The sequence below is a fragment of the Ursus maritimus genome, unplaced genomic scaffold (genome assembly GCF_017311325.1).
Source record: "Ursus maritimus isolate PB19 unplaced genomic scaffold, ASM1731132v1 scaffold_18, whole genome shotgun sequence".
In the NCBI taxonomy this organism is placed as follows: Eukaryota; Metazoa; Chordata; class Mammalia; order Carnivora; family Ursidae; genus Ursus; species Ursus maritimus.
In genome coordinates, this window is record NW_024424230.1 from 24163890 (window position 1) to 24174365 (window position 10476).

General features: G+C 42.8%; 2 protein-coding genes and 3 non-coding genes across 10 annotated transcripts; all 5 read left to right on the forward strand.

The window, feature by feature from the left end:
• The first annotated feature begins 748 nt into the window (after positions 1–748).
• On the forward strand, positions 749–4565 carry LOC103664084 (60S ribosomal protein L17). 3 transcript variants are annotated; one of them, XM_040632522.1, is made up of 7 exons: positions 749–767; positions 1512–1564; positions 1652–1692; positions 2217–2351; positions 2591–2689; positions 3570–3761; positions 4484–4565. In XM_040632522.1, exons 2-7 carry the CDS (start codon positions 1525–1527, stop codon positions 4529–4531), a joined length of 555 nt encoding a protein of 184 aa, XP_040488456.1. In that variant the 5' UTR covers positions 749–767; positions 1512–1524; the 3' UTR covers positions 4532–4565. The 3 variants fall into 3 exon arrangements, with proteins under 3 accessions (XP_040488456.1, XP_008690128.1, XP_040488457.1); XM_008691906.2 differs by lacking the exon at positions 749–767 and adding an exon at positions 786–937; XM_040632523.1 differs by lacking the exon at positions 749–767 and adding an exon at positions 1007–1025.
• LOC121103307 lies at positions 1363–1428 on the forward strand. Its single transcript, XR_005835461.1, has one exon. It is a non-coding gene; the product is annotated as a small nucleolar RNA SNORD58 (small nucleolar RNA).
• Positions 1774–1838, forward strand: LOC121103306. Its single transcript, XR_005835460.1, has one exon. It is a non-coding gene; the product is annotated as a small nucleolar RNA SNORD58 (small nucleolar RNA).
• On the forward strand, positions 2442–2508 carry LOC121103305. The gene has a single exon (XR_005835459.1). It is a non-coding gene; the product is annotated as a small nucleolar RNA SNORD58 (small nucleolar RNA).
• An 851-nt stretch (positions 4566–5416) lies between the features above and the next one.
• Positions 5417–10232, forward strand: CUNH18orf32 (chromosome unknown C18orf32 homolog). 4 transcript variants are annotated; one of them, XM_008691916.2, is made up of 3 exons: positions 5417–5566; positions 8307–8491; positions 9522–10232. In XM_008691916.2, the coding sequence occupies exons 2-3, from the start codon at positions 8330–8332 to the stop codon at positions 9585–9587; spliced, it is 228 nt and encodes a 75-aa protein (XP_008690138.1). In that variant the 5' UTR covers positions 5417–5566; positions 8307–8329; the 3' UTR covers positions 9588–10232. The 4 variants fall into 4 exon arrangements, with proteins under 4 accessions (XP_008690138.1, XP_040488460.1, XP_040488458.1 ...); XM_040632526.1 differs by having other exon boundaries at positions 5441–5566; positions 8304–8491; XM_040632524.1 differs by having other exon boundaries at positions 5442–5566; positions 8212–8491.
• Positions 10233–10476: the final 244 nt, after the last annotated feature.

A 10476-nucleotide genomic window follows, 5' to 3' on the forward strand; every position in this document is an offset into this window, starting at 1 on the left:
GAATTACTGAGGAAAGACCATGGAATCCATCCTCTGCCTGGCAATGGGAGTGGAGTCCAGGAGAGGGATCTGGGACTGAGGTCTCCGGAATGCAGGTCAAGGAACGAAGAGTGCTTAGAGAATTGTCTAAAGTTCTTTCACTTAGAGTTTTAATTTGCCTGGAATGCCTTCTATTTCAAGGCACCCTTGATATAGAAGCTAAGCGCTGATACCACCAATGGCCAGATAGATGACTTGAGTGAGAAGAAAGAAAAGATACTGCCCAAGGGATTTTTCTGCACCAGAAGATCTAGAAGTGTCACTCTTCAACAACTGCAGTACAACTGACTGGGTGATAGTCCCCTCCTGAGAATTTTCTGATTATCGTAATTAATCCCATCCTTTACAGCTTCGTAATTGTCCATTAACCAACCACTTTTAGGGATACATGATCACATAATCAAATCTAACAAATGTTGGCGAATAAATGTCTAGTCTACATATCACATACGTGATCCTGTCCTAGAACTACAACCCTGTTTTTGATCGATTGATAGTTAAAATCCGAAACTTTTTTTCTGGATACCAAAGAAAGGAGAATTTTGAGACATTCCCTAAAAGGGCAATTCGTTTCCAGACCTTCTAAAACATATTCCACACTCCCTTTCTCCTAGCTCTCCGCCTCCTTTCAAATCACATTTTTTTCGGCTGGAAATCTCGCGATAGATCGAGTTCTCATGAATTCTCCCAGAAGCCCCTGCTCTTCCTCTTCCCCCAAGCGGCCTGAGGTGAGTGACTGTTTGCCGTGTCTCCCCGACTGCCGAATCCTCCGCTCATCGCCGCCATCCTGGCTTCGGTGGTGCTGATGTCCATGCACCCGGGAGAAAGGCTTCTGCGGCTGTTGATTCTTCGCTGAAGGGGATGTCCCTCGGTGCAGGGGGCCGTGTCGGAGCAGAAGGCCGCGATGGGCGGGAATGGGGGTGGCGAGGGGTACGGGCGGCCTGTCGTCAGTGCCGTTTCCGACTCCCGAGGGCCCGTGTCTTGCGGTGAGTGCTGGCGAGTACGCGGCGCGTGTGTGGCTGCAACGAGAGAACGTTTTGGGGGGAATAAAAGTTAAAGTCGAGTTGAGCCTTTACCCGTTTGAACGAGTGTTTCAAGTTCAATGGCGCTTAACGTAGTAGCCCAGAAGTACCTGGGAGGACGGCAGCACCTCTAGAGAAGAAGCGTCCTGCCGCACCGAGCCGTCGAGTCCCTTTACTCTTGAGGGATCCGGAGGGGGGTTGAATCTGTTTGCCTTCAGAAGGCGAGGGGGCGCCTGAGGTCCGTGTCACTAGTGTGCGTCAGCACTGCCGCAGGCCCTAGTAGCACTGGAGAAGAGGATGGCCGCGATGATGGCATTTCTTAGGACACCTTTGGATTAACCGTGAAAACAAGTACTTGCTGAGCGGCTGTCGGTAGTAGTTAATGCGTACTTAGACGGCATCGGTGACCGTAAATACGTGTTGACAGGATGCCTTTCTGTTCCCCTCCAGGTGACCTCTGAAGATGGTTCGCTATTCGCTTGACCCAGAAAACCCTACGAAATGTAAGTGAATAATATATTCCTTATTTGGGGGGGGGGTAAAGGGAACAATGAGATACCCAAAATTAACCAAAACTTCTTGTTCTTCAGCATGCAAGTCAAGAGGTTCAAATCTTCGTGTTCACTTTAAGGTATGGAATCAACTTTTATGCTCTGAGAGTTGTCACGTGTTCCGGTGAAATTTTTTTTTTTCCCCCTTTCTGAAAAAGTGACTGCAGTGATGCGTTTCTTAGGACACCTTTGGATTTACCATGAAAATTAATCATTTCTGAGCGGTCACCTTTGAGACATTGATTCTGTAATCAGTCATATAATGAGCTCTTTAAGATTCACGGAATTGGGTAAAACTAAGGAGAACTACTTAAGAAACTAGTGTAGAGATCAAGATGATGGGACACATACAATTACAAGATGATGGGGTTAAAACCATCATATTCCATTTAATAGGGGTTTGGGATTTATTTTTCCCTAACTTAAAGCCAATTCTCCCTGGCTTTTAATCACAGATTTTTTTTTTCTCACTACATTACCTCAGCTTTCAAGAATGGGAAGTCTTTAATTCAGTGTTGACATTTTGAAAACAGAATTGAGTGTTTACTTGGAAGAATTGTTAGCCTTTAACATGGTTAACTCAGTATTTACTGTTTATACCTAGAACACACGTGAAACCGCTCAGGCCATCAAGGGTATGCATATCCGAAAAGCCACCAAGTATCTGAAAGACGTCACTTTGCAGAAGCAGTGTGTGCCGTTCCGTCGCTACAATGGTGGAGTTGGTCGGTGTGCCCAGGTGAGAGCTCCTAGTTGCTATCTGAAATGACATTGTAACAAAATGATTGGGTGGGGTAAGAATGGTTAGGATCTGTCAGGTTCTTTCTGGTTGCTGTGATGACTAACTTAGGACACCTTTGGATTAACCATGAAAAAAAAACTGTGTTCTGAGCAACCTTGATAAAATAAAACTCATCTTGGTTGTAACACTGATTTGAATCGGGGGAGATGACTAATCTACTCTTGGATTTCTTTCAGGCCAAACAGTGGGGCTGGACACAGGGTCGGTGGCCCAAGAAGAGTGCTGAATTTTTACTGCACATGCTTAAAAATGCAGAGAGTAATGCTGAACTTAAGGTACCCAAACTATTAACATCTTTTTTTGTATACAGCTTGGATGGTTGTTCAATTACTGTTGCTGTCGTCCAGATGTATTTATCTTAGTTTCTCAGTAGCTAAATTTCCCATTTTTTTTTAAATCTCTGCCTCCAATTTCTGGGAGACCAAAATTTTGTCTGTGAAGATCTTCAAAAGCATGGTCTTCAAGTCTCACTGTTTTCCTCTTTAGCCCCAGTGCAAGCAAAAGAAACATTTTCTCTCGTGTATTTTACTCAAGGGTTTATAACTATCTGGTATCATAGACATTTTTGGTAGTATGACTTGTAAACTTCACAAAATATTTGTAAATGCGAGCAGTAGAAATCTTGGTATTACACAGGAACAAAAAGAGGTTCCCAAAATGATTGCCTTAGTAATGGTTAATGTGGCTTGTTGCCTGTGTTCATAATGGAGAGACAGGTTAATTCTGATTTTAAAACAATGAATATAGTTAACAGAGCAGGGTCTGTCTTTCTTGTGCATTATCCATTACTCTTTGTATTTAGAGATCTAGGCCGGACCTGGAGTTAATGTAGGTCTGGCTATAGCCCTTAGAGCTGCTAAACCTCACTGCCAAAATCCTTTTTTTCATCAAGGCTTAGAAATTGACACTACCGGATCCATACCCCTTAATGACTTTTAGGGAGACCACTTACAAACTACATATAGCACTGAGTTTTGATAGTTATTTAGACTTAAGGAAAGATGCTTAGAATAAAGGTAAAAGCAAACAATTGAACAGATACGCTATGTAAAGTCTTTCAAGAATTGCCTTATAAAGGTGAGGACTTGATCCAGTGATTGGGTTTGTGGTGTTGAGATAAAGATGTTGATTTGATTTTGTTCTCCCTCTTCCCAGGGTTTAGATGTCGATTCTCTGGTCATTGAGCACATCCAGGTGAACAAAGCCCCCAAGATGCGGCGTAGAACGTATAGGGCTCATGGTCGGATTAACCCGTACATGAGCTCTCCCTGCCACATCGAGATGATCCTTACTGAGAAAGAGCAGATTGTTCCGAAACCAGAAGAGGAGGTTGCACAGAAGAAAAAGGTAAACTACTTAGTCGTTGGTTGGTTTTATTTATGATACTGGCTTTTTTTGTATTTTGTTGTATCAGAACTATATAGTTATCTGCTGATGGCCCCCCCTACATATCCATAGCCGCTTTAAATGCAACATATGCCAAAAATGGGCCCTTCCCCTCTTCCCCCCACCTCTCCAAACTAATAAGTTTGTTTTTAGTAAATGATCCCATTCGGTTCTTTAAGTTGGGAACCTGGGAGTGATTCTAGACTCCCTTCATGCCTAATGAATTTAACTTCTATTGATTTTGTTGCTTAAGTACATTGTCTTCCATTCTTTTTTTAAGATTTTATTTATTTTAGAGTGAGAGAAGGGGGAAGGGGCAGAGGGAGAGAATCTCAAGCACAGAGCCCCACTCCAGGCTGGATCTCATGATCCTGAGATCATGAGCCAAAACCAAGAGTGGAACGCTTGACACTTAACTGATTGAGCCACCCAGATGCCCCTATTATCTTCCATTTTTATTGCCACTTACATATGGTCTCCCTGCCTCCAGTCTTCAGCACAAACTCCCTGCTTACTCTGATTTCCTTAGGACTGTCCCCCCCCCCCCCATGCCATTTCTCTATGCCAAAGGACTCCCTTTACTCTGATGCTTTCTGTTTTTCTTGAGCTACTACCTACTCCTTTACGATGTAGTGCGAGTTTCTCCAGGAAATTTGTAACCGACCTTTATTTTTCTTTCCCAGATATCCCAGAAGAAACTGAAGAAACAAAAACTTATGGCCCGGGAGTAAATTCTGCACAGAATAAATGCAAATAAAAAGAGAATGTTGGTGTCTTTTATTAAACACATTTCGAGTATCCTCACAAAGTGGATCAAATGCATTTTCTTCTGATTAGAATTAGAAACAGATTATTGTTTGTCCTATGCCATTAATTTTGGTTCATAAACATGCTGTTTTGAATTTCTTGGTGCTTTGCATAATGGAATTTGAGCATGGGCATATTTCTGAGTTTTTTTCCAACCACTTTATTGAAATTGGACACATTGTACGATTAACCCAATTACAATTAAATAGCTTTTATTATATTCAGTTATGCATCCGTCGCCAGGCAAATTTTTGGACATTTTCATTATCCTAGAGAGGAAACTTGACAGTGTGCCATCACTCCTTATTAGGCCCTATCTGTTCCTGAGCAACAATTATGTAGATGTCTACGTAGATTTGCGTACTCTGACGTCATGCAAATGGCCCTTTGTCACTGGCTTTAACTTTGCATAACATGTTCTCATTTCTCTTGGGTCTATAACCAAGAGCCCAAACTGTCCTACCGACTGTGAGGGTTCCAATTTCTCCAGTTGGCCTAACTGCTGTCTAGGCGGGGTAAAGGGGTATAGCCGTTTCTTGTAAATAAACGCTTAAAACTCATTCCCTGCCCTTGAATTTCCGACCCTTTTCGACTAGCGAAGTGAACAGTAGAGGCACAACTGCGCTGGCTAACAGCCTAACCCTCACATGCAAGCGGAGTAACGTTCCCAATGGTGAACCACCGGCACTGGCGTGAATCTTTTCATGTGCTGGATTTTGCCCGAGCTTCCGGGACACGAAATGCTTGCTCTTCCTCGCCTTCCGCAGGGTTTGAGCTCTTAGCGCTGCGCCGGAAGCCGGAGCGCGCCTCCGCTTGGGCGTCCCTGTTACGTCCTGCGCGCCTCCCCGGATGACGCAGGCGTGCCTTTGTCGCCCCCTTTTGCGGTGCCCATTGGCTCCGCGGCAGCACGTCCCTCCCTCCGGAAGTGCGGACATTTCCACTCGGACCCGGTGGTCGCGGTGAGTGGGGCCGGGTGGGCCCGGGCTGGCGGCTGAGGATCGGGCGGAGGTGGGCGGTAGCCCTGGCCGGTGGCTTCGCAGGCTCTAGCCCGGCGGTGCTGAGGGAGCGCCGCGCGCTCGCAGTTGGCCTGCTCTGGGCCCCCACGGCCCGGCAGCACTTTCCCGGTATACCCTGCTTCGCCCTCCAGACGCGGGCCCCTGCCTCCTCGGTCCACGGCCACTCACCTGCTGGCCTGCGTCCCGCCTCTCCCTGTTTTTCTGCGCGTTTCTTCTCTTCCTTGGCCTGTATTGTCGGCTTCACTTCGCTCTCCTATCATCTTCACCACCGTTCGCTCTTATTGTCTTCTGTCTTTTCAGTCGTTGTCTTGGACGCAGCCTGCTCCGTAAAATGATGTGCTTAACTGGGTTACTTGACGGGAGGTGGCGTTCCCCCACGGTACCTGCCCGATTTCTAATAGAGCCTCAGCCTTTCTTTTCCTTTGCATTCCATTGTTGTCTCGGACGAAGCCGAATGAAAGAAAATCCCTCCTCCGACATTTTGCTCGCTTTGTTGTACTATCTGAAAATTGGGTTGGTGAGAGTAAAAATATTTTATCGGTTTATCATAGCCACCTTCTAGACCTTTATAAGCCATATTTTCCAAATGTATGAAGTAAAATCTCACCCCAAAGAGTCATCTAAGGATTAAAGAAGAGATAAAATACAGTAGTTTGATTATGAGGAGAGCTAACAATTTTTATAAAAACCATGATTTTGACATAAGTAGTTGGTAGCACTTGTTCTTGAGAATTTATTTAAAACACAGTAATTAGAAGTAGGTAAAAATGGATCTGTGATGGACTGCCAGTCATTAACTTAACCTAGTCCTGGGAACACTATCAGTTGTTTCGAAGGGTTTAAGTTGGGTTTTGAAGGCTTGGTAGGAGGGGAATAACTTAATCATTGTATTTTTGTTCGGGAAAAGGCAAGAGCATTGAGCTAGGAAACCAGAATTGGGAATTCTGGTATTAGCCAACTCTAGTTACTATATAGCTCTTTGTGAAGTTTGGACAGGTCGCAACTTTTGAATCTGTGTGTGTGTGTGGTAACAACACTTACATAGCACTTAATACATGCACACGCTATTCTGAGCTTGCTCTGGGCTCTTCCTTATTGACATACCTAATCCACATTCACATCCCTGGGAGATAGGCTGTTGTTTTCATTTTCCACAGGAGGGCATCAAGGCACAGACTCATTCAATAGTTTGCCCAAGAATACCATCTCGAAGGTGGTGAAAGCAGGTCTCAAATTTGGGCAGCTGCCAGCCAGTCTTCTCTGATTCTTAGGCTCTGCTGTCTGTAAGAGTGCCAGACCTAAACCAGATGACCTCTTAAGTCTCTCCAGATCAAGTTCTAAATGTCTATGGCCAAAAATAATGATTCCTTGAAAAACGCTGAAAAAGACTCACTGCTCATTTTGACTTATTTTAATCAGAAAATATGCTGTTTAAAATTTTGAAATTTTAAAAATCCAGCTATGACTCCTTTATAAAATAGCTGATCATTCCTTGATGTACATTTATATGTTTACTTGTTTATAACTCTTATAATTCATCTCAAAGTGACATTTAGATTGGGTTATCTATACCACTGCTGACTTGTATTGTGAATAATTTTAAATTGCCTTGGTGTCGTCATGGTGCTGACTCCCTTGCCAGCAAGTACTACTAAATTTATAACATTTTGAAAATAAATTTTAATGTCCTGAATGATTAGCTTTATGCACTGTTCTGAAGCTTCTTAGTTTTTCAGGCCTTCTCTAAGGAATTAAAAATTCCTATAAATTTAAGAGGTCTTTGGTTCAATAGTGTATGATGGAAGTAGTATCGATTCTTTTTCAAGAAATTGCTGATTTGGAGAAATTCCAAGATAATTTCTAATCATTAAGGAAATTAGAGGTGTTAACTTTTTTTTTAAAGATTTATTTGTTTGAGAGAGAGCACCCACACGTGCATGGGGAAAGGGACAAAGGAAGAAAATCTCAAGCAGACTCCCCACTGAGTGCTGATTCCCAACTCTGGAGCTTGATCTCAGGACTTGAGCTGAAACCCAGAGTCAGACCCTTAACTGTGAGCCCCCCAGGCTCCCTTACGGGTGTTAATTTTTTGAAATGGCCAATGTACTCACAACAATAATAATACCAAATAAAATATTTTTATTACTCAATTTTACCTTAATTGCTACTAAAAAGAAGAAAGCAAATATATCAAAGGAGAGTTTTTGCCTGGGAAGGTCCAGGTGGTTTGCAGTGTACAGGTCTTCCACACTGACACCTTAGTGAACTCCTTATTAGAGGATTTGCCCTTAGCCTTGGAGGTTCAGCTAATTAATACCGTCAGTCTCTGGAGACTACGAGGCTGGAGTTCTTGAGAATTACAGGCGCTGATAAAGGCCAGGGGCCGGACTGCCTAGTACCCAGCAAAAGGTAGTGTCCTTCCTTTACCCTCACGTTTATGGGTGGGAAGCAGCGATCGGAGAGGTTGGGAGGCAGGCACCTCACTGTTATTGTCATGTCTGGCACCTCTCACTCCTTTACAGAGAGCAGCGTTTTTATTTAGTAGACTCGTGCTTTTAGCTAATACGTGATTTCGGCTTTTCCTTTAGTGTAGAAACAGTCCTTTCAAGTTATCTTCATCTAGGTCAGCGCCTTCAGTCGTCCGGCGCCGATGCACTGATCTGTCTTTTGCACCTGTCAGCAGTCCAGGAGCTCCAGCCTGGGAGGATGGTGTGCGTCCCTTGCGTCGTCATCCCGATTCTGCTCTGGGTCTACAAAAAGTTCCTGGAGCCGTACATATACCCTCTGATTTCCCCCTTTGTTAGTCGGATGTGGCCTAGAAAAGCTCTTCGAGAATCTCACGATAAAAACAAAGGCATAGACTGCAAGGTAAGAACATTAAAATACCTTGAAGAAGGGCAGGTGAGGAGGGGGGTCCAGTCGGGGGAAAATACTTGCCTTTGGAAAGGCAAGTTCTGGGAACCAGAAGCTTCATTAATGTATCTCAATTTCTTTTTTCTTTACTTTTTTTTTTTCTTAAGATTTTATTTATTTATTTAGAGAGAGTACGAACTGGGGGATGTGGTCGGGGCAGAGGGAGAAAGAATCCCAAGCAGGCTCCACGCTCGGCATCGAGCCTTTTGTGGGGCTCTTTCTCACGACCCTGAGCCTAAATCAAGAATTAGATGTTCAGCCAATTGAACTGCCCAGGCGCTTAGGCTTAATTTCTTTTTTTTAAAATAAAGGGTTTGGGGGTGCCTAGGTGGCTCAGAGGGTTAAGCATCTGCCTTTGGCTCAGGTCCAGGGTCCCGGGATTGAGTCCTGCCTCAGGCTCCCTGCTCAGCAGGGAGTCTGCCTCTCCCTCTCCCCGTCCCAGGGCTTGTACTCTCTGGAGCACACACTTGCTCGCTCTCTCAAATAAATAAATAAAATCTTTTCAAAAATAAACAAATAAAATGAGGGGTTTGGGATTTTTTTAAGTAGTTAACATTTGGTTTAAGCTAAGGTTTTAAACTAGACTTCTGATTAGTGTGTTTGTTCCTTATCTTATAGCCAAGATAATAACCAATATTTATTTCTTGGCTGGTAAGAGTAATAGTAAATAGCTAATGGACGAGGGGAGATGATACTAAAATATGTCAGTTTCACTGATTGATAACTTTGGTAAGAGATTTAGTTGGAAGGATCATAGAGATTTTTAAAAAAAAAAAGGAGGTGATTTTTAAAATGAATGTTTGGACAACTCTGTTTTTCGCGTTGGTTCTTGGTAAGTTCAACTTCACCTTGTTGTGTACTAACTTAGCCGCCCTGCACATTTCTAGAAGCAGAGTTTTTTCATTCTGAAATTTGTTGTTGGTTTTTGAAGAGATTTCTTATAATGGGTTGTAATAATATCTAAAATGGTTTTTTTAAATTTTAGGGCGCAGACATAAATGGATTACCAACAAAAGGACCAACGGAAATCTCTGATAAAAAGAAAGACTAAAGTGATTGTTCCAAAGGATCTCATTCTTTTAAAAATGGACCTGATAATATGAAGCACCTTGCGTGTAATTGTCTCTGACCTTTTTCTCTGAGACCAGAATTTATTGGGATAGATAGCTTAGATACTTACCTGATACTAATCAGGAAATACATGATATTTATATTTAAAATGTGTTTAGTTATATTTAATGATCTCATTCCTGAGTTCCTATTTCATTAAAGTAGCTTCCATTTCTGTTACCACAGTTATGAATAAATAGAAGGTTTATGCCAGTAGACACAGCTACTAACTCAGTACTCAAAAATCGTTGGGCCTCTAGCTTTTGTTCAGGCTTTTTGAATTTGAGCAGAGTACAATGTTACTGTGAAACAGTGCAGTGAGAATGCGGTGAAAGGAAAGGGGGTTTGGGAGATGATGAGGACTTGAAACATAAAGATATAATTACTGTCCAATACAACGGAGCAGCCTACTTATGAGAGTAGTAATTACTGTGTATTGCTCTGAGGAAAATAGAAAAGAGGGAAATCGGGGAAGCGCCTTTGAAAAATGGAATACCTTTTACAGAAATATCTAATGTATATTACAAAATTCTAATTCTTGTTGCATTCCTTCTGTTCTTACAAAGTATATTAAATATTCAGTTTAGTTTGTGGTTCTTTTTTCCTTTATAATTTAAATATTTAGGGGCGCCTGGGTGCCTCAGTTGGTTGGGTGTCTGCCTTCGGCTTGGGTCGTGGTCCCAGGGTCCTGGGATCGAACCCCACATCATCTGCTTCTCCCTCTGCCTGTGCTCCCTCTCTCTCAAATAAAAAATAAAATCTTAAAAAAAAAAATGTTTGAAACGAACATTCTTTGCCACATCAGAAAGCAGAATTATAGTGTGATAACA

What these genes read in the sequence shown, in the direction of transcription:
- LOC103664084 (XM_040632522.1), top strand. Translation starts at nt 1,525, where the DNA reads ATGGTTCGCTATTCGCTTGACCCAGAAAACCCTACGAAAT. An exon ending in GAGTTGGTCGGTGTGCCCAG is followed by an intron (nt 2,352 to 2,590) that starts GTGAGAGCTCCT and finishes GATTTCTTTCAG; the next exon opens with GCCAAACAGTGGGGCTGGAC. An exon ending in AGGTTGCACAGAAGAAAAAG is followed by an intron (nt 3,762 to 4,483) that starts GTAAACTACTTA and finishes TTTCTTTCCCAG; the next exon opens with ATATCCCAGAAGAAACTGAA.
- CUNH18orf32 (XM_040632524.1), top strand. Translation starts at nt 5,457, where the DNA reads ATGACGCAGGCGTGCCTTTGTCGCCCCCTTTTGCGGTGCCCATTGGCT. An exon ending in ACTCGGACCCGGTGGTCGCG is followed by an intron (nt 5,567 to 8,211) that starts GTGAGTGGGGCC and finishes CTTTTCCTTTAG; the next exon opens with TGTAGAAACAGTCCTTTCAA. An exon ending in ACAAAGGCATAGACTGCAAG is followed by an intron (nt 8,492 to 9,521) that starts GTAAGAACATTA and finishes TTTAAATTTTAG; the next exon opens with GGCGCAGACATAAATGGATT.